This window comes from Cibotium barometz, chromosome 38 (genome assembly GCF_041138505.1).
Source record: "Cibotium barometz isolate CiBa-2024 chromosome 38, ASM4113850v1, whole genome shotgun sequence".
Lineage (NCBI taxonomy): Eukaryota > Viridiplantae > Streptophyta > Polypodiopsida > Cyatheales > Cibotiaceae > Cibotium > Cibotium barometz.
Genome location: NC_141083.1, coordinates 46,609,894 through 46,634,976, shown reverse-complemented (window position 1 = coordinate 46,634,976; position 25,083 = coordinate 46,609,894). Strand labels below are relative to the sequence as shown.

The window sequence follows — 25,083 nt, the reverse complement described above, 5'->3', positions numbered from 1 at the left end:
AGAAGAAACGACTCCTTAGGGCTTTGAAGCTCAAGAAGGAAGGACGTTGATTTATCTGCGAAGAAAAAGGACACATGCGTAATGAGTGCCCGAAGAAAAAGGGTACCAAGTCAAACGCAGGACCCAAGCCAAAGGCAGCTAACCAGTTGTCTTTGACAGGTACGTCAATTACTGTACTTTCTCGCCCTAGTACTTGTTCTGATTGTCTGTTCAATTCTAAAGTATTTGGCATGCATGATCTTCTCCGAGTTTATGGAGAAGTGAATGGCCATAAAATTCACATTCTGTTAGACCCTGGCAGTTCGCATAACTTTGTTAACTACAAACTTGTGCAGAAATTGAGTCTTGATACGACACTCAGCGACCATACCTATGAGGTACGTCTACCTGCGGGAAGACAAGTTTGGGATCGCAAGGTGGAGATGCTTCCAATCCAGATTCAGGACTACAAAGATACTCTGGAATGCTATGTCATGCATCTGGAAAATGTAGACTTGTTATTAGGGATTGAGTGGTTTAAGACTCTTGACGTCCAGATAGAATGGTCTAGTCATATTTTTTCTTTTCAGCATAGGGACACCAAGTATAGTATTTTAGGTGATTATATCCATCCCTCTCAGGGACCTCTTGTAAATACAATTGATTTTGGAAATATAATGGATTCTTCTTTGTACACCGCTTTCCATTGTGTCTTGATTCCACTTTCTTCTTTTCTCATCCCTTCCTTGGATGTGAATGAATTAAGTGTGTTTGAAAGCAAAGAATTACAGAAGATACTTGATTCGTTTCAAGATGTATTTCCTAAGGAATTGCCATCGGGTTTACCACCTGAACGGGCAGTAGATCATCGTATTGACTTGATCCCTGGTGCTCATCCTGTGAGTATTCCACCTTATAGGATGAGCCAAGCTGAGGAAGATGAGTTGGCTAAACAACTCGAAGATTATTTGAGGATGGGCCAGATCCGTCCAAGTAAATCACCTTGGGGTGCACCTGTGTTGCTTAGGAGAAAGAAGGACAATACTTGGAGAATGTGTATAGATTACAAAAGATTGAACAAGCTGACTATTAAGAACCGTTATCCTCTCCCTAGATCAGATGACCTAATTGACCGGTTAGCAGGAGCGAAATATTTCACGAAGATAGATTTACGTATCTGGCTATCACCAGATACGTATTCATGAAAGGCATGTCGAAAGAGCCGCCTTTCGGACTAGGTATGGCCATTACGAGTTTCTCGTATTACCTTTTGGGTTAACCAATGCTCTAGCCACTTTCCAGCAAATGATGAACGATCTTTTTCGTGAACATTTGGGGAAATTTGTGGTGGTGTTCCTGGACGATATTTTGATATATAGCCGTACTCTTGAGGATCATGTCAGACACCTCACGATTGTCTTATCTATTTTAAGACAGAATCGCCTATATGCTAAATTGAGTAAATGCGAGTTCTTTATGACCGACATCATTTACTTGGGACACAAGATCACTAGAGATGGATTGAGCATTGACTATGACCGAGTTCAGAAGGTTTTAGAATGGCCTATACTGCGAACAGTGAAACAACTTCGTTCTTTTCTCGGTTTTGTTGTTTTTCTTCAGAAATGTGTACGGGAGTACTCTCAGCTCACACTACGGATGACCGACTTATTGAAAGGTCGTGGACATAAGTCCAATCAGCCTATCACTTGGAATAACGATTTGGATATGGCCTTCAGACTTTTGAAAGATAAAGTCAAGGAAGCACCTATCTTAGCATTGCCTGATCCTAGTCGGCCTTATGTTCTTGAAACTGATGCCAGTGACTATGCTATCGGGGCTGCTTTATTTCAAGATGGTAGACCGGTTGCTTTTGAAAGTAAAAAGCTAGACGACACTCAATCTCTTTGGCCAACCCTTGAGAAGGAGCTTTATGCTGTGATTCATGCTCTCAAGATTTGGAGACATTATTTATATGGCTCCAAGTTTGTGGTATTGACTGATCATCAGTCAATCAAGTATGTGTGTGATGCGGATGATTTGAGAGGAAGGAAAGCTCGTAAATTTGTGTACCACAGATCCCGGACATTAGGTCCAAGATTTTGAAGGAGTGTCACGATGCCCCTTCTGCCGGACACCCTGGGGTACACAGGACACTATCTTTAGTGAAACACACTTTTTATTGGCCGAAGATGAAAGGGTATGTAGAAGATTATGTTCTCAAGTGTCAGATTTGTCAGGCAAATAAAGCTGAACGCTTTAGACAGGCTGGGTTGTTGCATCCTTTGCAAATCCTAGGTAATAAATGGGAAAGTATTTTCATGGATTTTATTACCGGATTGCCAAGAACACATCAAGGCCACGATTCTATTTGGGTTGTGGTAGATCGCTTGACAAAGATGGCTAGATTTTTACCGACTCGGAAGACTATTACAGCTACGCAATTAGCTCGGCAGTTTATCGAGCAATTGTTTAGACTGTACGGGTTACCGCAGGACATAGTCAGTGATAGGGACTCTAAGTTTACGAGTGATTTTTGGAAACTTGTTTTTGAGAAGTTGGAAACAACTTTGAATTTGAGTTCCTTAGATCATCCTCAATCTGATGGCCAGACTGAAAGAGTGAATCAGATTAGCTTCGTGGCGGTATGGGACGTTGCGAGGAGGAGATTGGTCGGTACGTCAACCTAGTTAGCTTAAGACCGCGACAGGTTTTATTCTAATAGACATCGTTCACCTAGAGAGTTCTCTGAAGGAACGATGGTGTATTTGTGAGTTCCGAAAGATTCTGAGACTTTACGGACAGGTCGATCTCCGAAATTATCCCCTAGATACTGTGGACCATTTCGTGTTACACGACAGATTGGTTCAGTTGCATATGAATTGGATTTGCCTTCTCATGTGAAAGTTGATCCTGTATTTCATGTCAGTAAACTTAAGGAAGTACTGGGTGGAGCAGATCAGTTAGTTACTCCTCAAGAAATCATAGATGTCCAGGACATGACATATGTTCCGCACGAGCCTGAAAAGATTCTTGGATTTCGTGAAAGAAGATTGCGTCATACGCTTATCACGGAATACAAGATCAAGTGGAAGGATTGTGTTGAGGAGGACACTACATGGGAGACATTGACTTCTCTTCAGAGAGATTACCCTGGCTTTTTTAGTGAGCTCAGGAGTGAGCTCTTAGAGGAAGGGGAGTATGTCATGTGCACAGTGGGTATCTACCGTGTGCTATACGCATGCAAGGCTAGTTTCGAGGCTTGGGGAAGCTTGGAACTAGGCAAGCTGATTTTTAGTGAGCTCAGGAGTGAGCTCTTAGAGGAAGGGGAGTATGTCATGTGCACAGTGGGTATCTACCGTGTGCTATACGCATGCAAGGCTAGTTTCGAGGCTTGGGGAAGCTTGGAACTAGGCAAGCTGATTGACGAGCTGAGTTAGGGAAATACTAACGGGCGGGCACCCAAGTATGGACGGGCGGGCAGCCGAGTGTGGACGCCCGATGACCGGCCAAGAGCCTATAAAAGGGTGGCCAAGGTTAGTTATTGGGGATAGAGAGTCTCGCGAGTTTGTGAGAGCTCTATGGTCTTGGAGCCTGGATCTAGTGCAGACGTGCACCTGCTTTATGCAGTCGAGGCCGACAGCAGTCTCGAGGCCCGTGAGGGCAGCTTCGTGGCGGTATGGGACGTTGTGAGGAGGAGATTGGTCGGTACGTCAACCTAGTTAGCTCAGCTCGTGGCTCGGTGGGGACAGCCAAGACTGTGGGCTCGCCCACGGCTGTCATGGTTGGGAGGTGAGTCAGGCCTGCACCCCCCTTGCTTGTTTGTTGTTTGTTTGTTTGCAGGATTCGAGTTTCGAACCGAGATCGATCACGCGGGGATCCGTGGGGATTTGACACTACGGATGGTTAAACTCCACTCTAACTCAGAGTAAATGTAAGTTTTGAAAATTTCCCTTCAAATATAACAATCAAACTTCCTATCTCTTATGCCATACTATATCTGCGGGCAGACCATATAGTATGTGGAGATGTTTGATAAAGATTCTTGCACCACTACGGGTGTCTGGAGTTACATCCAATCACTTACAACTCTTTGTTGCTATTACCAGACACATCCCTTCAAGTATTGCCTGGACTCACACAACTATTCGAGTTTATGTGATATTTGAGGATATCCCTCCTTTCCCTCAAGAAAGGTTTTTGTCCTCAAAAACTCTACTCTCAAGCGGACTACACGCTAGTGTCATAGGTCCAAGAACAAATCTAGACCGTGTTTAATATCATATGTTATATTCTTGAGTCCTTCCAAGAAACTTTTAAACATCTTGCAACGAAGATGTGGTATAGTGTTTACGCACATATGGTGGTACTATTGATAAACTGCTTTGCAACAGATCAGTGGTTTCACGCTTGTAACAAAGTGCTTCATTGTTGCATATTATTACCCTTCATAAGCGGTTACACACTTATGAATCATTTGGGTGGGTTGTACCATCTATCAAGAAAAATTCCAAACTACTAATAACCACATTATCAATCCACAGATAATGACTGAGCTTGCTGCGAAGCCATAGGTTGCTAGATAATTGATGGTAATTACACAAGCCCAATGTCTCATTACATCATATATTCAATATAAATGCAAACATCACAGTACTTCGTGATGATGAACTTAGGAATTTCATCCTATCCCTGTTTGGTGTTGGTATGAAGTATAACTATGAGAACATTATTTGCTGCCTCCTCATTATAGCGGCAAAGCTACCTACCCATCACAGGTGGCAATCTCTACCAAGCTATAACCGATGACAAGCAAATAAACGAGTACTCTTGTAAGAACTTCATAACCATATCTCACACCAAACTCATAATCACTACGGATTAAATGCCAGGGTTTGCAAAATTGAATGTTGTCTGATAGGTAGAGGGGATCATCAAACTACGGATGACCTTGACAACTCACTAGGACTAGTGATGTGTAACTTTTAAGTTACTCCACTCTCCTTGCTTATTCCATACCATTGAACAAATCGGTCCCTCGATTTGAGGAACGTCAACATATTTATGAGTACCTCGATACTCATGGATTGTGGTTCAGTAATTTAAAATGTTGATCTAGAGTATCTTTCACTCGAGGATCTTAATTTTATTAGCAGCTATGTATTAGTAGTGAGTAACTACGTACCCACTATCATCACACTAGTAGCTCCATACTAGTCTGTGAGTAACTCCATACCCAATGGCGTATCTCTCCCGAGTGGGAGTACCATATACAACCATCTATAACAAGATGCTTAAGTCACTTGCTGCTAAGAAGTGACTACACAAATTGACCCCTCCATTGCACATTGCAGTACAATCTCTGGTATTACAACACGAATTTTTGGACGTCCTTATCATAGAGGTCAACTTAAAAACTAGTGCATAGGTCTTGTGGAGTCTCGGCTGACCTAACCACACCACTGGTGACTTCCTACAAAAAATGTGGCGCCGAAGTCACCACCTATGTACTTTAACTCCGTAAAGTACATGGTCTTCATCTATCATCTATGGAAAGTTGTAAAACATTCCTGTGATGGATTTTTATCACCCTAAAATTATTGTGCACTATTTTAGTGTGAAGAGCTGTTTTCCTGGGTACCATGGTTCACCCCAAGCTCATCTGTTGCTAAATGCTCCGATTTAACAAAAGATATGTCTGCCTCTGAACACTCCAGTTCAGCCCCAGACTTTGAGTTTACTTCTTAACACTCCGGTTAAGTCAAAACTCACCAGATACAGTAGGATTTACCACTAAGCTCTCCGGCTTAGCCTCCTATCCTAACTCAGCCCGAGTTTATGTACACTACATATGTCGGATCCGATACTAACAACAACCAGGCTCGTCTGGAGTGAGATACTATACTATTGCCATGTAAAACTTTATTAAATCCTAGAAATGCTCCACTCATTCCCCAGGGGTCATACGACTTATAGGGTTTACACGCACATGAACTTTGTAAGCAAAATAGCCTGTCATGCAATATTACAATTGCTTATGTAGGAAAGTAATATATTTCCCAAATTCATATGGTAGCAACTAAAATGTGCTCACAATCGCACACTTATGTTGAACATAGGCAAGACTACGCTTGCAAAATGCTATAGGGCGTCCCCCATGCATGAAACTGTCCAACCAAACTAGTCTTACTGCTAACCTCTAGATTTAGATCACTCCGGAACTAAATCACTTTGTTAGCACTAGTACACCATCATGGTCTTGCTACCTAGAGCTTCTCCGAACTCTGTAACTGGGTTTTATCCCAACTTATGGCTATATTTGGTAATTTTCAAAGTTTAAATTTTATCTTGCTTACTTTATCACTACAGACAAGTGTACATACAAACCTGCCAAAGAGTCAAGTTACATGCACAAGCCTTGGCATCCCATTCCACCAAGACTACAATCGATTCCGTGAGAATTTGATGTCCCATACCATCAAATTACCACCAAACCAATTGATGTGACATATAAAAAGGCTCTTTCCTCCCTCAAAAGATCACCACAAACTCTCAAGCAGTGGGATGTCGACGCATGGCAATAAAAAGAAGAGAAAACCATGCTAGTAAGTTTAAGAACAGTTCTCTTCGATCAACTTCTATAAGGGCATTGAGCATTACATCTCAAGACTATACCCCTTCAGATTTACCTTTGATTTCTATAAATCAATCCTAAATCTGCTATTATTATCTAGGCGTATGCTAATCCCTCAGATTAGTACTCCTAGATAAACCATTCAATTGAGTACTGCTAGCAGCACTGCTAGCCCCTTTATCCCAAGTAATACACACCTTAGGGGCTAGCAGCATTGCTAGCCCCTTTATCCCAAGTAATACACACCTTAGGGATTACTTTTACAAGGCAATCTACGTGACTAAATCAAACTAGTCACTACTCTCTAGGCCCAAGTAGTGACACTATTTTGTTACTACCAACAAGGGCCAGCTTGCCTCTACGGGCCAAGGCTCTCTTGTTGCTACAAACAGTAAGCAACTTGTTTGGACACAAGGCATAACCACATCAAGACTACGCTTGTACATGGTTCTCATTTGCCAAAGTTTATCACAATCTTCTAGCAACTGTTAAAAGATTGTGAAGGGTTATGAGCACTACGGCTCAATTAGGCTTACCTTGATTTCTCGTGATAAGCACTTCGTCTAATTTGGGCACAACTGACACCACTGCCGGTCCTCTTAGCCCAAGTAAAACACACCGCAGTTTTAGATTTACGCTATAGTCAAACTACGTGACTTTGATGGTCAATACTAAGTCTATGCTCAGCTTAAATTTAGTCTCTCTGAACCAAATGTGTGATACCACATGTGCTACCCTCAATTCACTTCGAACTAGGACCAAGTCACTCCGGACTAGACCTGAGTGGTGACATTGCAGAGAAGGTGTGTCTACAGAAGAACACATTTGTTTGTCACTACAAAACAAACACAAATTTGTTCGAACAAAAACTTTAACTCTAGCAAGACGACGTTCGCAAAAGTGGAAATTGAAATCTGGCGAGGCTACGCTCCCAGAGTCTAACACTAGTCATGTCTAGAGAGTACGTTGCTAATGGGGTCATGTGATCAAGGCTGCTAGCAGGTAATCGACAAACGCGACCTCAATCCCAGCTATCTTAAATGCCATCGCACCAATCTTAGAAGTCATGACCATGGCAAGACTGCGCTTGCAAAAGTGTCTCTACGGACTACACTTGTTCGTCACAATGGACCACATCCAAGTAGACATTTTTCATCACACTGCAGTTGGGTCTAAGCACATTGGAGTCACGAACGTCTTCTTGTGGACTTTCAACAAGAACAATGTGTCTGATCTGCTCTCATATTACTTTGTGGTAAACCACATGGTTAAACCACTAACAGAGAGAATTTATATCATGTATTTATGTATTGTCAACGAATACTTCTCGAACTACGCGAGAACATTACCATCGATTTCCATCTTGCCACCTTAAAAAAAATTCTAGTGCACTACGGCACAATGTGGGTATGAGTGCACTTACGATGTGACACCAACATGTGCACGCCATGACATGACTTGTGTGTGCAAGACTGTCAATGGTTCAGCAGACATGGGCACGCTACGGCACCCTTAGACGTACGTGCACCGCACGAGCAAGTGCGTTATGGCCAGGGTGCACTACGGCACGACTGTGCCACACTTCTCCCAAAGATATAACTCCAAGTGTTGGTGGGGGGTTAGTGTGCTACGGCACATATATTCGTCTACTACACCATGAATGCAAAGCATGTGCACTACGGCACGAATCAGACATGAGGGCATACGTACACTACGACACGATTGGGTTGGACTCTACCAATGCGTCCACAACTGGTACCAAACATTGGAGGATGCAGGCATTGCACATAGGCAAGGTGTAAAGACTATTGTCGCAATCATTTTCTACATTAGAGCCAGTGGAGGAGGTCGATCGACTCCAGCATAAACGTGGGCTATGTCACGTGGGCTATGTCCGTAGCATAGAAGTGAGCGCTTCTATGATTCGGTCTTATGCACTACGGCATAAGTAAGGTGTACATGTGGCTACAAAGGCACTGCTACGAATTACGATATGGGCACTGGCCTTACTCTCATGGGAAACACCCCCTTTTTTTAAAAATCCTTTTTAAAAATTCAAAGGCTACAAAATTCAATTGTGTGGAGTTGAAGCGCCATGCTGCCAGCGTGCATTACATAGAGGCAAAGAAGATATCCCCTGCAGCCCACGTGCTCACACACGCCCCTCTCAATTATCTGTGCACGCACACGCCCATCTCTGCAAGGTCCACGTGGGTGTGCATGGGGCACTGCAGGAAGAGGATAAGCTTTTGACCTCTCTCAACCACACTCATCCCTGCGCTGCTACAAGCTTCGACCCCTCTGCTGCGGCTCTTGTATGTGTGCAAACATGGTGCCTTCTCGTGCAGCGTGCTCCTTCACGCCCATCTCTGCAACAAGCACCACCCCCTTTATCGGCTCATACATGCACTGTGCCTTTATCGGCTCATACATGCATTGTGCATTGCGCAGAGAGCTAGAGACTTCTGCGGCCTCTCCTGCAGGTGCTGCCCCAAGATTAATTCCCTGCTGATCAGTCCCGCATCTGCTGCTTGTCGGCTTAATCAGTGTGTTTACACACACACACACACACACACACACACACACACACACACACACACACGATGTGTGCTGCTGCCCTTCTCACACACCACCTCTCTGCGCTTCCCGACTCCGGCTACTGCTGCCGGATATCTGCGCAGCCCTTGCCATGGCGCGCTTGTCCGGGGCGTACACCATAACGCACACGCAATGGCAAAGCTTGCCCGCCCCTGTGACCAGTTCCTGACGGCTCTCAGCAGCCCACGCACCCTACCTCTCGGCTATGGCGGAGTCCATGGCGTCGTTACGTTGGCGTAACATTGGTATCAGAGCGGCGTTGTCCTCTTCCTCTCACTTGTCGCGCACAGCTTTCTTCTGGAATAACATGGGTGGTGACCACGAGCTCCTTACCCTCTCGGCTATGGCGGAGTCCATGGCGTCGTTATGTTGGCGTAACATTGGTATCAGAGCGGCATTGTCCTCTTCCTCTCACTTGTCGCGCACAGCTTTCTTCTGGAATAACAGGAGCTAAGTCATCTGTTCTTATAAATTTCTCGTATAATTTTTCCCAGATTGTTTTGTGTGTGGAATATGGATCTATCTTCTTTGATTCCAGTTATTGGAATAGAGGAGAATACTGTCTTTTAAGTGAACTCTATATTGCTTGAGAGAAAGAAGATGGTGATAGTGTGTGTGTGTTACACATACAATGAGAAATCGAAATTGTGTGTTGGCAAGCTGTTAGGCTTGGATGTAATATCCAGGCTGCTAGTGAAAAGCGAGCATCAAGCAATATCTGTCTTTGTTACCCAAGAAACAATAGAAGTATAGAAGTAGGCTACTGCTAAGCAGCCTACAGTAGGTAAGAGCTTGAAGGCGGGAATTTTAGCATAGAAGAGCCAGGAGGTAGCGGGCAGCAGCCGTAGTGCTGCAATAAAGAGCAGGCGGACAAGGCTATGTGTGGTGTGCCGGAGGAAGCAAGGGTGGAGAACTGGCAGAGAAGGTGAACAAGAGGCCGGCTGAGGGTGAACGAGTAAGCAGCCCACCATGTTGTCCAGTAGCTGTGCAATATAGAAGGCACAGTAGGACATTTTCTCTCTCTCTCTCTCTCTCTCTCTCGCTACCAGCGTGAGTGGCCAAATGGAGCCCTTCAATAGATATGGAGCTGCTGATGCTCCTGTTGCTGCACACGAGAGGGTAAGGAGCTCGTGGTCACCACCCAACCATAGAGGGCATGCTCTCAAGAGAGCCATATATAAGAATGAGGAATGAGGATAACACCTCATGACCAGGTCATATATAGTGGTGGCCTGCCTGCCCACACTAACCCGGCCGCCCGCGGTACTCCGACCCGGGCGCCCTCACCCCTGAACCCCGGACACCTTCGCCACCCATACTCCGACGTGTGGTCTACGTGTCCGGTCGAGCTCGACCGCCGCTACGGGCAATCCGACGTGCCATTACAGGCTACGTGACAATTCCTTTGCAACTTGTAACATTTCCTACATATCTTGCAAAAAATTACGTGTTGCATCATGCTGAAGTCCTGAGAATCCTACTGTAACAGGTGATCTAGGTTGAAAACCATACATAAGCATGAAAGGACTAAAACCTGTACTCGTATGCTTAGTACTGTTATATGCAAATTCTAACATAGGAAGATAATCCTCCCATGAACTCTGTCTTTTGGATACATATGCCCGAAGCATATTCTCCAAAATCTGATTCACTCTTTCAGTCTGGCCATCAGATTGATGATGATCAGAGGAACTCAAATTCAAAGTTGTTTCCAACTTCTCAAAAACAAGTTTCCAAAATCACTCGTAAACTTAGAGTCCCTATCACTGACTATGTCCTGCGGTAACCCGTACAGTCTAAACAATTGCTCGATAAACTGCCGTGCTAATTGCGTAGCTGTAATAGTCTTCCGGGTTGGTAAAAATCTAGCCATTTTTGTCAAGCGATCTACCACAACCCAAATAGAATCGTGGCTTTGATGTGTTCTTGGCAATCCGGTAATAAAATCCATGGAAATGCTTTCCCATTTATTACGTGGGATTTGCAAAGGATGCAACAACCCAGCTTGTCTAAAGTGTTCAGCTTTATTTGCCTGACAAATCTGACACTTGAGAACATAATCGTCTACATATCCTTTCATCTTCGGCCAATAAAAAGTGTGTTTCACTAATGATAGTGTCCTGTGTACCCCAGGGTGTCCAGCAGAAGGGGCGTCGTGACACTCCTTAAGAATCTTGGACCTAATGTCCTGGATCTGTGGTACATAAATTTTGTCATTACGGAATAGTACACCATTCCGAATCATCCACTGGCCTCCTGCAGCCTGAATAGTAGACTGCTCAGTCTCAGTAGAAATCTCGGTGAACGACAAAGTATTCACCTCTCTAATCCGACTAAGCGCATCTGCAATACTATTCATGGACCCTTTCCGATAACGGATCTCAAAATCAAAATCTTGCATTAACTCTGCCCAACGAGCTTTCCTGCCTCTCAAATCGTCCGCATCACACACATACTTGATTGATTGATGATCAATCAATACCACAAACTTGGAGCCATATAAATAATGTCTCCAAACCTTGAGAGCATGAATCACAGCATAAAGCTCCTTCTCAAGGGTTGGCCAACGAGATTGAGTGTCGTCTAGCTTTTTACTTTCAAAAGCAACCGGTCCACCATCTTGAAATAAAGTAGCCCCAATAGCATAGTCACTGGCATCAGTTTCAAGAACATAAGGCCGACTAGGATCAGGCAATGCTAAGATAGGTGCTTCCTTGACTTTATCTTTCAAAAGTCTGAAGGCCATATCCAAATCGTTATTCCAAGTGATAGGCTGATTTGACTTACGTCCACGACCTTTCAATAAGTCGGTCATCGGTAGTGTGAGCTGAGAGTACTCTCGTACAGATTTCCGAAGAAAAACAACAAAACCGAGAAAAGAACGAAGTTGTTTCACTGTTCGCGGTATAGGCCAGTCCAGAACCTTCTGAACTCGGTTAGAGTCAATGCTCAATTCATCTCTAGTGTTCTTGTGTCCCAAGTAAATAATGTTAAAGAACTCACATTTACTTAACTTAGCATATAGTCGATTCTGTCTTAAAATAGATAAGACAATCGTGAGGTGTCTGACATGATCCTCAAGAGTACGACTATAAATCAAAATATCATCCAGGAACACCACCACAAATTTTTCCAAATGTTCACGAAAAAGATCGTTCATCATTTGCTGGAAAATGGCTGGAGCATTGGTTAACCCAAAAGGTAATACGAGAAACTCGTAATGGCCATACCTAGTCCGAAAGGCGGTTCTTTCGACATGCCTTTCATGAATACGTATCTGGTGATAGCCAGTACGTAAATCTATCTTCGTGAAATATTTCGCTCCTGCTAACCGGTCAATCAGGTCATCTGATCTAGGGAGAGGATAACGGTTCTTAATTGTGAGCTTGTTCAATCGCTTGTAATCTATACACATTCTCCAAGTGTTGTCCTTCTTTCTCCTAAGCAACACAGGTGTACCCCAAGGTGATTTACTTGGATGGATCTGGCCCATCCTCAAATAATCTTCGAGTTGTTTAGCCAACTCATCTTCCTCAGCTTGGCTCATCCTATAAGGTGGAATACTGACAGGATGAACACCAGGGATCAAGTCAATACGATGATCTACTGCCTGTTCAAGTGGTGAACCCGATGGCAGTTCCTTAGGAAATACATCTTGAAATGAATCAAGTATCTTCTATAATTCTTTGCTTTCAAACACACTTAATTCATTTACATCCAAAGAAGGGATGAGAAAGGAAGAAAGTGGAATCAATACACGATGGAAAGCGGTATACAAAGAAGAATGCATTATATTTCCAAAATCAATTGTATTTACGAGAGGTCCCTGAGAGGGATGGATACAATCACCTAAAATACTATACTTGGTGTCCCTATGCTGAAAAGGAAAAATATGACTAGACCAATCTAACTGGACTTCAGGAGTCTTAAACCACTCAATCCCTAATAACAAGTCTACATTTTCCAGATGCATAACATAGCATTCCAGAGTGTCTTTGTAGTCCTGAATCTGGATTGGAAGCATCTCCACCTTGCGATCCCAAACTTGCCTTCCTGCAGGTAGACGTACCTCATAGGTATGGTCGCTAAGTGTCGCATCAAGACTCAATTTCTGCACAAGTTTGTAGTTAACAAAGTTATGTGAACTGCCAGGGTCTAAAAGAATGTGAATTTTATGGCCATTCACTTCTCCATAAACTCGGAGAAGATCATACAAGCCAAATATCTTAGAATTGAACAAACAATCAGAACAAGTACTAGGGCGAGAAAGTACAGTAATTGACGTACCTGTCAAAGACAACTGGTTAGCTGCCTTTGGCTTGGGTCCTGCGTTTGTCTTGGTACCCTTTTGCTTCGGGCACTCGTTACGTATGTGTCCTTTTTCTTCGCAGATAAAACAACGTTCTTCCTTCTTGAGCTTTAAAGCCCTAAGGAGTCGTTTCTTCTTCGCTGGTGTCGAACTGGAATTCTTCGAAGGTTGGTCCGAAGACTTTCCTTCTGTCGTGTTAGCCATAGGTGCGGAGAACTTCCTTTTATGCTTGTTCCCCTGCTCGGTAACGGGTTTTGACTTGGAAGAGACCATTGTATCATCATAGATACGAGCTGAATGAATGGCCTCGTCCAATGTTTTACATTTGTTATTTTTTACCTGTAATCGGTACGAGTTGGGTAAACCAGCTACGAAAAACCCCAACAGAGTAGTGGGATCCATCTTTGTAGCTTTCATCTGCAAGTCACGAAACTTCTGGAGATAGATCTCATAAGTGAGGTGCTGCGAGGTCATGGTCAAAGCTGAAAACCGGGCAACAACATCGTAATCATCCTCTTTCTTGAGGAATTCTTTCTTGAAAACGTCTTTGAATTGTGCCCAAGTCGTTGGCTTAGGGCTGAGTTCCTTCCACCAAAGCAAAGCTTTGCCGGACAGGAAACCTGCTACTAACTGTATCTTCTTTCCATCATCATATGGATGAAACTGAAAGTGAACTTGCCACTTATGTAGCCACGTGTCTACGATCTCCTTGGTGCGTTGCTTTTGCTCGCCTCCCCGAACGGTTCCTGAGTAATGTTGGGGCCTAAAGTTGAAGCCAAGGTATCCATACCCGAGAAAGTAGAGAGGGTAGTGGTCAATAGAGCGATGGAGTTCTGCAAAGCTTGCATCTGGGCTGCGATTTGTGCCTGACGTTCCGTCGAAGAAGCTTCGAGAGCTACTTTGAACTCTTGGAAATCTGATTTTGACACAAAATCGTCAAAAAGATGGGCATCGGTACCTTCCGTAGCTGGCAAGCCTTCGCGTTTCACAAGGGGCTCCAACTCTGATTCTTGGGTCGACATCGTGAAGAGGGTACGTGGAGAGAAAATTCGATCTTTGTACAACAAAAGTGCTAGTGAAACTGAGAGCTTGAGAGCTTGAAAACTTGAGAGATGTGTGGCAAGAAGCCCACTTGAGGGGGTTTATCAAGGTTTCCAAAAAAACTAAAAGCCACCAAAAGCTAACTTTGGCTTTTGTCTTTGCTTTTGTGTGTTTTTTTTCTTGAATAAATAAATAAATAAATAAATAAATAAATAAATAAATAAATAAATGGATATATATATTCTATTTTCTTAAAAAAAAAAACACCTTGGAAACCTTGGAGAGGAGATGACTTTTAAACCTTTTAAAAAAAATTTAAACTCCAAAAAAAAAACATACTCAAAACTCTTAAACCAAGCCAAGACCCAACCTTAGAATCTCTTAGCTGACAACAAGTGTCTTAGTGGCTGCTGCCACCACACCCTGTCAAGCCACAAAGTCTTTTGACTGCTGTGACAGTTGTTCTTTGACAAACCTCTAACCATCAGTCGAGACTTAGAATCACTTCCCCTCCACTCAAACAAGTCAAATAAAGGTCCCTACACCACTTGCTGATTATTCTGATGTACAGCTGATTATGGTTAACCCCCTACACAAGCTAACTAACCCAGCACAAACTCGACCAAGGTCAGATCTTCACTCAAAGCCTTTGTTTCAACAGAATTATACCCAAACAACACTAATTAAACCAAAAAAAACAAACTAACTCTTCAATTCCACAAGATGTAGACCGAGAGAGCAGACATGCTCATGCCACGTGCATGGCGAGTATGTAGGCTGGTGTGTCGAGGGCCTATGAGCGGGCCTCGGTGGTATGGGAGGCTGGAGATAGACATGGGCCTATGGGATTGTGCTGGAGTCCTAGCTCTGGCTCATGGCTGGTTCGATGTACATAATCTATAGTTGGGAGGTGAGCTAGCTTGTTACCTCATGATTTGGTTTAAGACTAACCTTCTTTTTTCAGTTGTGTTTAGGGAGATTCAAGGATGGACTTTATATCGATATAGCCAGTTGGTATAGCAAATACAATGGTTGGTACAGTAAGCATAGTGGTTAGTACAACAAGTACAATTGGTAAAATACAATGGTTGGTACAGTAAGCATAGTGGTTAGTACAACAAGTACAATTGGTACAATGGCAGTACAACAAGTACAGAGGTTGGCATAGCAAGTGCGATGGCTTGTACGATAGGTAACAGCAATACATCAAGTACAATGGTTGGTACATCAAGTACAATGGCAGGTACAGTGGAAAGTACACTTGAAATAGCAAGGATACTGCCATAGAAAAGCTAGAGAGTTGAGTATTCTTTTTAGAGGAAAGTTAAGTAGTGTAGAGACTAAGAATGCGAGTAGCCAACATGGGAAAGGCTAGTTTGTAGCAATAGAGCCTACTTAAATGAAGAGAGAGGGCTTCAACTCTCATGAGCTAGAATGGTAAGTAAATGCTCCAATGACAAGTGTAAAGCTGAGGTGATGAGTTGTCTCACTTTGATCCACAGTCTTGCCATGCACAGATTTAAGAGATGGTTGCTTCCATAAACTTCATCCTTAAAAATCTTTTGTCAAAGGTGCTTCAGCAAGACCCCCCATTTGCTTAGCTTACGAGCGTAATAACGTGAACGGAATTTCCATTGGGGGTTGTCCAAAAATAATAACCGTCCTACATTTTAGGAGTGTGTTCCTTTGTATTCCACCTTATTAGAAATGTATGTGAGCACCATGTTTCAATGCTAGATCTGTCCCAAATCCTGGGGAGAGCTCACCATATATGCGTTCCACTTGACACGTAAGCTCCAATGCCCATTTTTCTATCCAAGAAACCATCTTCGGTGCCTAGACCAAGCTTTGGGCGTTTCATCTTTTGTATTGAATAATCCCCCATCCCCAAATCTTGTAATTAATGCATATTTGGCATCTCGGAATCCGCCAAATCCCTTTTCAGTTTGGAAATGTCCAGGTTGGTGATAGAAGACCCCAAGGGTCTATGAGACCACAAGTAATACAATGGTGCCATGGATATATTGAGCCAGATAGCAGAGGATTTTCCTATTATCCCTCCTCATCTGGTACCAATTTAAGGGTAGAAAGAGGGTCAAGCATCTGTGGTGGGTGCATGTCATGTCGGTAGAGAGCCTCCTTGATCTGTCTCTTTGTTGTGGAGGGTCCTGATTATAACTCACTTGCTCGGGGAGCTAAGGACTTTGGCACACTATTAGATACCATCAAATGCTTACTTAACATTTAAACATGACCATAGCCTTTCATCCACATTTAGTTGATGCTAAAAATTATAAACTTTGCACAATGAGCACTTTATTGGGGTCGGAATGGGCCGACGACCCCCCCCCCCCCCCCTCCCCCCCCTCCCCCCTCCCCCCCCCATGGGTAATTTTATTACCAAGGAGTATTTCCTATGTACAAGCTTTGGGGGCTCACCCGGATTCTTGCCAGATTTTCACAGTACACATGCCATAATCACAATATGGCCATCAATACAGAAGCCCAAGTAATCCATGAGAAATCCAATATACATGTATAGATACCAGAGTACCCGCAAATCCATGCATACTCCCAGTTGGAACATATGCATAAACAAAAGAACAGGAGCAACCTTCAAATCAGCTGGTACATCCTCACTTCTAGGTGGTATAGTAGGTACAAAGGGCTTGGTAAACACGGTACAATAGCATAATTAGAAAGTACATGTCATGGGCAAGACATGTGCAGGTTGATCCCAAGGCTGTGACCCTTGAGGGGCAACAGATATAAAGACAAGACTATAACGAGATTTGGTGCATGTACTGGTTGTGTGGGCAGGGAAGAACTTGTGGAGGACACAGGAGGGCTGTCGGCTAGCGCATGAAAGGGAATAACTCCTTTCGGTTGTAGCATTTTTGGAATATTTTGTCCAGGAGTTGGCCAACAGCAGGTCGGCCAGTCCATGACTTCCCAGGGCCTATTTAAGGCACACTTGCTCATTGTTAGAGGTATTCAGCCCCACATGGGCTGGGTCAGTAGATTAGATTTAGATGAAGACTCTTATGAGTTAGAAACACCTTTTGATGAAGCAGCCTATGGCTGCAAGACTTGTACACCTTTTTGTACATTATGAATATACTGAATACTTAGCTATCCCTCTCTCTCTTCTCTATCTTCTGGATGCTTTTTGCATCAAGCATGTTGGAGGATGGTGTTTAGGGCTGAAAGAAGACTCCCAGAGCTTCCGCATGTGACATTGGTATTGGGGTATCAAGCTCAAGAAGGCTAAACACTAATTCAGTCCCAGATGAAGGTGCGTAGTCCAAGGAAAGGAACACAAGACATGGAAGAAGCTCCTAGGAGGTTGGCTGGTGGTGTGTCACAACACCCAAAAATAGTAGTCCTGTGAGCCGGGTGCCACTTGGGGCACACCAGGAAGGGCTTTCAGGCAATGGTTCTAGGGGAGGATGATACTCCAAGGGATGGATTGAGAGTGCCAGACTCAATACTTAGGAAAAGAAGACCAGAGAAAGTGTTCCGGGACAAGGCATGAAGGGAAAGGGGATAGGATGGAACAGATGCACATATCTTCATCAGAGTTGGAGTGGATTTGGAGACCAGGCAGGGTTTTCAAAAGGTTGCCAGGAAGGGAAGGATGACAAGTTTGGGACTCTGTGAATAGACAATGGGATGATGACAGTCATCCAAGAATAGAATTTGGAATCCCGTCATCAAGTTCAGCAGAGGGGGATGTCATGTGGGGATGTCATGTGCAAGACATGTGTACGCTAAATCCCAGGGCCAACCCTTGAGGGGCAACAGATAAAAAGACAAGACTAGAACCAGATTTGGAGCATGTATTGCTTGTGTGGGCAGGGAAGAACTTGTGGAGGACACAGGAGGGCCGTCGGCCAGCGCATGAAAGGGAATAACTCCTGTCGGCCGCAGCATTTTTGGAATATTTTGTCCAGGAGCTGATCGACAGCTGGTCGGCCAGTCCATGAGGACTTCCCAAGGCCTATTTAAGGCACACTTGCTCATTGTTAGAGGTATTCAGCCCCACATGGGCTGGGTCAGTAGGTTAGATTTAGATGAAGACTCTTATGAGTTAGGAACACCTTTTGATGAGGCAGCCTGTGGTTGCAAGACTTGTACACCTTTTTGTACATTATGAATATACTGAATACTCGGCTATCTCTCTCTCTCTCTCTTCTCTATCTTCTTTATACGTTTTGCATCTAGCATGTTACAGGATGGTGTTTAGGGCTGAAAGAAGACTCCTAGAGCTTCTGCATGTGACAATACAGGTGATAGAGAAGCATAATCAGCAGGTACAATGATCGGAACTGCATGTACAGTGGCTGGTACAGCCCTCAAAACAGCATATACACTTAAAATAGAAGGTACATTGGCTGTGTAGCAGGTACAGAATCTGGTACAGTAGGTACAGCCCTCAAAACAGCAGGTACAGTCCTCAAAACAGCAGGTACAATGGATGTATAGCAGGTACAGAATGTGGACAGTAGGTACATCCCTCCAATCAGGAGGTACAATGGCTGTATAGCAGGTACAGAATCTGGTACAGTAGGTTCAGCCCTCCAATCAGCGCATACAGGAGGTACCCGGGTTGGTACAACAGTTAGGGCAACGGGTACAAGGATAGTACAGCCCAGTACAGCCATCAAGATGCTAAAGTAGTAGAGAAACCTTCTATAGAGGGGAGTGAAGGAGCTCTCCACAAGTAGTAGTTAACGAGAGTGCGGGCAACCAACATAGCAGTGGCTAATTTGCAACAAGCGAACTTGCTCAAATGAAGTGAGAGGGCTCCAATTTATAGATTTGGGGCTCCCACGAGTAAACATGGAAAGTGAAGGCTATAAATAAAGTGTAAAGTTGAGGTGACAAGTGTGAGGCCACTTGTCGCATTGTGATTCACTTTCTTGTCACATGTCCCAATCTAAGAGATGGATCTCCCAATAACTTCACCTCTAAATGTGTTGTGGGAGGTTGACGTGAAGCCATAAAAATGATTGCAATAAATAAAATATTGAAAAATAAATAGAACAAACAATATACTCAATACTCAATATTGAGTATTGAGTATATTGTTTGACAAAAACTCAGTACGAAGGGCTTTGTGTGAATATATGCTCTTATGTGTGTGTGTACGAAGGGCTGTGTGTGAATATATGCTCTTATGTGTGTGTGTGTGTGTGTGTGTGTGGGGAGTGCGTGTGTGTGAGAGCATATCTTGATACAGAGTTCTACACCCACTATTGGGCACTGATGACATTGGTGGGGATGTCGTAGTATCTAGTCCATACTATGCATAATGGAGTTGATAGTTATATAGTCTTGTGGGTTGACTACCACGAGTATATAACATGCACGTTCCTAAAAGGTGAATTTCGACATGTTCCTGGATTCATCTAGGTATGTAATATACTCAATACTCAATATTGGGTCCAATCTGCAGCCACACAAGAGTGAGCCCATGCTTCCTCTTAGTGTACTTAAATATATTTCATGTTCAAAAATAGTATACTTTTACAAAAATGTCAGCTTCCTCAAGAATAGTATTCTTCAAAAGTGGCTTGCTTCAAAAATAGTTTTCTTGAGTGTGCAAGCTAGACCTTCTTTTAAAAATAGATGTGAGCATTGAACGTTATAAAAGTGCACTAGGGAGCTTTCACATGTCCTAATTAACATATATGCATTGCCAATAAATATGAAAAGCAGTAGCATAATCAGCAGGTGCGGTGATACAGAAGCATAACCAGCAGTTACAATGGCTGGAACAATATGTACAGTCGCTAGTGGTTGGAACGGCATGTACAGTTTCTGGTACAACAAGTACAGCCCTCAAAACAGCATATACAGGTCTCAAAACAATAGGTACAATGGCTTTATAGCAGGTACAGAATCTGGTACAGTAGGTACAACCCACAAAATAGCAGGTACAGTTCTCAAAACAGCATGTACAGTGGCTGTATAGCAAGTATAAAATCTGATACAGAAGGTACAGCCCTGCAAACAGCAGGTACAGTGGTTGTATAGCATGTACATAATTTGGTACAGTAGATACAACCCTCCAATCAACCCGTACAACAGGTACATGTGTTGGTACAACAGTTAGGGCAATGGGTATGGGTACAAGGATGGTACAGCCATCATGAGGCTAAAGTAGTAGAGAAACCTTATGTAGAGGGGAGTGAAGGATTGTAGGAACTCTCCACGAGTAGTAGTTGATGAGAATGCGGGCAACCAACATGGTAGAGGCTAATTTGCAGCAAGATAACTTGCTCAAATGAAGAGAGAGGGCATCAATAATCAATTTATAGATTTGGGGCTCCCATGAGGAAAAATGAAAGTGAAGGCTACAATAACAAGTATAGACCTGAGGTGACGAGTGTGAGGCCACTAGTCTCACTTTGATTCACTTTCTTGCTACATGTATCAATCAAGTGATGGGTTTCCCCATAAAATTCACTTCTAAAAATATCCCAACTGGTAGACGTTCTGCCAAACGTGCTTTGACATGTCCCCCCATTTGCTTAGCTTACGGATATAATGATGCAAACAGAATTTCCATCGGGTTTAGGAGAATGTCCAGGCTGGTGACACCCGGCGCCCTTGGGACGGGCTCTATGGGGGGGCAGCTCACATGGCAAAGTTACCATCAACTCCCAAAGCCGACACAGCAAGACCACCTTATTCTGAAGTGGTGGGAGGGTACCGTGAGCTGGCCAGCGTGATACGCATAGCATGTGACGTGTGTATTTGTATGTATCTTGGGATCTCCAGGAATCCACCCTGAGAGAGAGAGAGAGAGAGAGAGAGAGAGAGAGACAGAGAGAGAGAGAGAGTTACCTGTCTGAAGTGCAAGTGATGAACAATGAATAACATGCACACACAGACACCTAACTACTACTTTGTTGTATTTCTTCTGTGAGCAAAGCTCCAGGTACACGCCTGCCAAAACTATGGCTTAAGGCTGAGGCTGCCTCTGGAACAAGCTGGAAATCCTCATATTATTATTTTCCACCATTTATGGGGACTCATTGATTGAATTCCTTCTTAATCAAAGGATATTACATTGTGCAACCACTACTTTTTGACAATAGTGTTTCTCATTAGTAACACTTTTTAATGTATGGAAGAGTGTTGAAACACTAACTTAATAGTTGTACAAGTCTCACAAGAATAAAAAGAAAGAAATTTGTTTTCGACATCTTTGGTGAGTTTTGCTTCCCCCCCCCCCCCCCCCCCAAATTCTCATTTACATTTGCACACCTTTTTTTTGTGTGGATCACAGGTCATATTTCGTGATTTCAAAACCTCAAATGTCTTGCTGGACAAGGATTTCACCCCAAAATTATCAGATTTTGGGATGGCCAGGCAGGGTCCGGAGATAGGGGCAAGCCATGTTTCAACTGCGGTATGCCAATTTTTACTAGTGGTGCTTAAAAAGGGTTTGGGAACAGGAATATGAAAGAATAGGAGACAATAGTTTGCCACATCACAAGCAAGATAAAAAGGGACTGACTGGCACTGGTTTGGCTGCCTCATCTTGTGCCCACTTTGTTGCATTAGTGGCTGGGCATTTCCTCTGCCTATGAATGTGCAACCAGTTGATGTATGTAAGAGTGACCTGCATGTTTGTGTCTTTGCCTTGCTAATTCTTTCCAGAGTCCAAGTGGATTACTGGTAAAGCATGTGCACCTAAGCTACCCCACGCATGACCTTATCAGTTGGTGTCTTTCTCCTTGTCACATTATCCATGGGTTCTAGTGGTTGTTTTTCTGTTTTTGTTGCTTTGGGGAATTTTTGATCAACTAGTTGCCATGGGAGGATTTATTGCAGTATCTGTGAATTTTCATCCTCGTCACTCTGAGTCAATCTGTGAGCATTGATGTTTTCCCACCTTATGAAGGTCCCCTCCTGGTTTTCAGCCATGTCTTGTTGAGAAGCAAACACATGCTAACTGACGAATTCGCTTGAATTCACTTTTGCAGGTGGTTGGCACTATAGGTTATGCAGCTCCTGAGTATATTCAGACAGGCCATCTCACAGCCAAGAGTGATGTATGGAGCTTTGGAGTGGTATTACTTGAAATGCTTTCAGGACGGAGGTCTGTGGATCGAAATCGTCCGAAAAGTGAGCAGCAATTGCTTGACTGGGTGAGGCCTTACCTTCATGGAAATAAGAAAGTCCATAATATTATGGATCCAAGATTGGAAGGAAAGTATTCATTGATACAAGCTCAAAGGATTGCGGCATTAGCTCTTCAGTGCCACAACAAACATCCAAGAACACGGCCGCTGATGAGTGTAGTGGTCGAGAAGTTGAAAGAAATTGTTGAGCTACCTGAAAGTCAGCTTGATGTATCGTCTACATCACTAACAAGTAGCACAAAAGGTGAGTTGAACCTTGAGGTTGTGAAGGAGTCAGCTCGTTTGAAGAGGAGGCGGCTGCTTTTTAGAGATGCCATGAACCTGAGAAACAGAGAGGATGCACGATCTATGTGGCGAGTGTGGGCTCCCAAGGCTATTCAAGCTTGAAAAAACTTTTTTGAAGAGCTGAGTTGAGGTGTATGACCAAAGCTGTAACATGTATTCTTGTTATATATCCTTTAATGAAATGTGATCAAAATTGTCTTCTTTTTTGCCATGCTTCGGTGTTTTTTTACTGTCCTTTGCCTCTAGTCCTGCTTTGAAATCTAGCTAGCAGCTAACGCTTGGGTGATGATGAAAACACACAAAGCAGGAAAAAAGAGAATTGGGTTGTCAATGCTAAGAGTCCAGATTTGTCAAAACTGCAAACTATCAGTCTTGTACTCGGGAACTTCTATGCCTTGAGAATTACCTCTTTTGCAAGAGTTTCTTAAGTTTGTTTCCTCTTGTCCACAGGCCAGCTGGCTCAGTCAGCAGGTCTTGGCGTGTCTCCCATCTCCACACTTTCTGAGGGCGGGGCTCGATGTTCATAAGTCAAGCGATCTGCATTTTAGTGATATACTCGTCCCACAGTCAATTTTTTCCCCGTCTGTGCCAATTGTTTGTATTTGCACTCACAGCTCAGTTAAGAGTATCTTGGAGTGGATCATGCACATAGACTTCACTGTATATTTGCTGGTCTATTTGGTGAGGCAAGGTAGTGCAGTGTGCTTGAATAAGCAACTTTGCCATGTTGCCTTAGCCTTGGCCTTGAAGAAAATGCACCAGCGGAGCCCTTGGTGCTTTCTGATGATGCCCTTCATCCACATGATTCACCTGATTTGGGGAGTCACCTGATTTGGCTCGATGTTCATAAGTCAAGCGATCTGCATTTTAGTGATATACTCGTCCCACAGTCAATTTTTTCCCTGTCTGTGCCAATTGTTTGTATTTGCACTCACAGCTCAGTTAAGAGTATCTTGGAGTGGATCATGCACATAGACTTCACTGTATATTTGCTGGTCTATTGGGTGAGGCAAGGTAGTGCAGTGTGCTTGAATAAGCAACTTTGCCATGTTGCCTTAGCCTTGGCCTTGAAGAAAATGCACCAGCGGAGCCCTTGGTGCTTTCTGATGATGCCCTTCATCCACATGATTCACCTGATTTGGGGAGTTTTGATGCGAGTCCAATGAGAGTTTGTTGGTTGCTATCCATGTCATCTTCATGATCAGAATCTCTAGCGAAAAAATATATATGAAGCAAATTGGCACTTATCCAAAATAATACAGACCTGCTAATGCAAAAACCATTATGCAATAGCTTGCTATCAAGATTACTCAACTCCCCAAGTTGTGGAGTGGGTGCTTATTGAAATGGCTACCCTAAAACGTACATAAGACAGCACATAGTAGCTGATGACAATTTCGTTCATGATTTGGTATTCAAATAGGGCTAGGTGTTAGATGCATGGTGTTTTTATCATTGAAGAAGGGTGTGTGTGTGTGTGTGTGTGTGTGTGTTAGAGGGCATGGTGTTTGTATCATGAATGTACTCATGATGATTACCACATTCTTACATTAAATTCTTATGGTGGTTCTTCCTTGCATCATTCATGGCAAATCCATTAGCGACATCATTGCGTGAGTTGACTTTTGAAGCTTCAATTAATGTTGGGGATAAACTTTTGATTGGACCTGACATGAATGTTTCTCACCACGGGTTGAAGAGGAAATGCAATTTTGAACAAGCATTTTCTTCATAATTTTATCCAATTAGTACTAGTTTTTGAAAACTGGAGGTTTTATTTTTCCTTCTCCTCTCAAGATTGAGGCGGATTTTTAAAAGTTGAGCAGGCAAACCCCAATTTTTTCCCCAAACCCTAGCTTCAATGCTCTAGATCCTAGGACTCGGATAGGTATATTTTAAACTTGTGACCATCTCAACAATTATGCATGGTGTTTTGTCCAATTGGATGAGCAACACGCTTGCTGCGCATGTCTCAACAGTTTCCCTTTCATTGTCAAATATTTGGAAGAGTGTTAGCCCCTTGTGGTACTCATGCGTGTGCTTGTGTAATACGCGAATATGTGCAATACACTGTCGTGGAT

General features: G+C 43.4%; 1 protein-coding gene across 2 annotated transcripts in view; it reads left to right on the top strand.

Moving 5' to 3' along the window:
* Nucleotides 1–23,203, top strand: part of LOC147616793 (serine/threonine-protein kinase PCRK1-like) — a 28,720-nt gene extending 5,517 nt beyond the window's left edge. The window contains exons 3-4 of one of the 2 annotated variants that reach the window (XM_086777851.1): nucleotides 21,859–21,981; nucleotides 22,559–23,203. In XM_086777851.1, coding sequence (XP_086633977.1) covers nucleotides 21,859–21,981; nucleotides 22,559–23,104 — 669 coding nt within the window. In that variant the 3' untranslated portion in view covers nucleotides 23,105–23,203. The remainder of the gene's footprint in view (nucleotides 1–21,858; nucleotides 21,982–22,558) is intronic. The other variant, XM_086777852.1, reaches the window with a different exon arrangement.
* The last annotated feature ends 1,880 nt before the right edge of the window (nucleotides 23,204–25,083 follow it).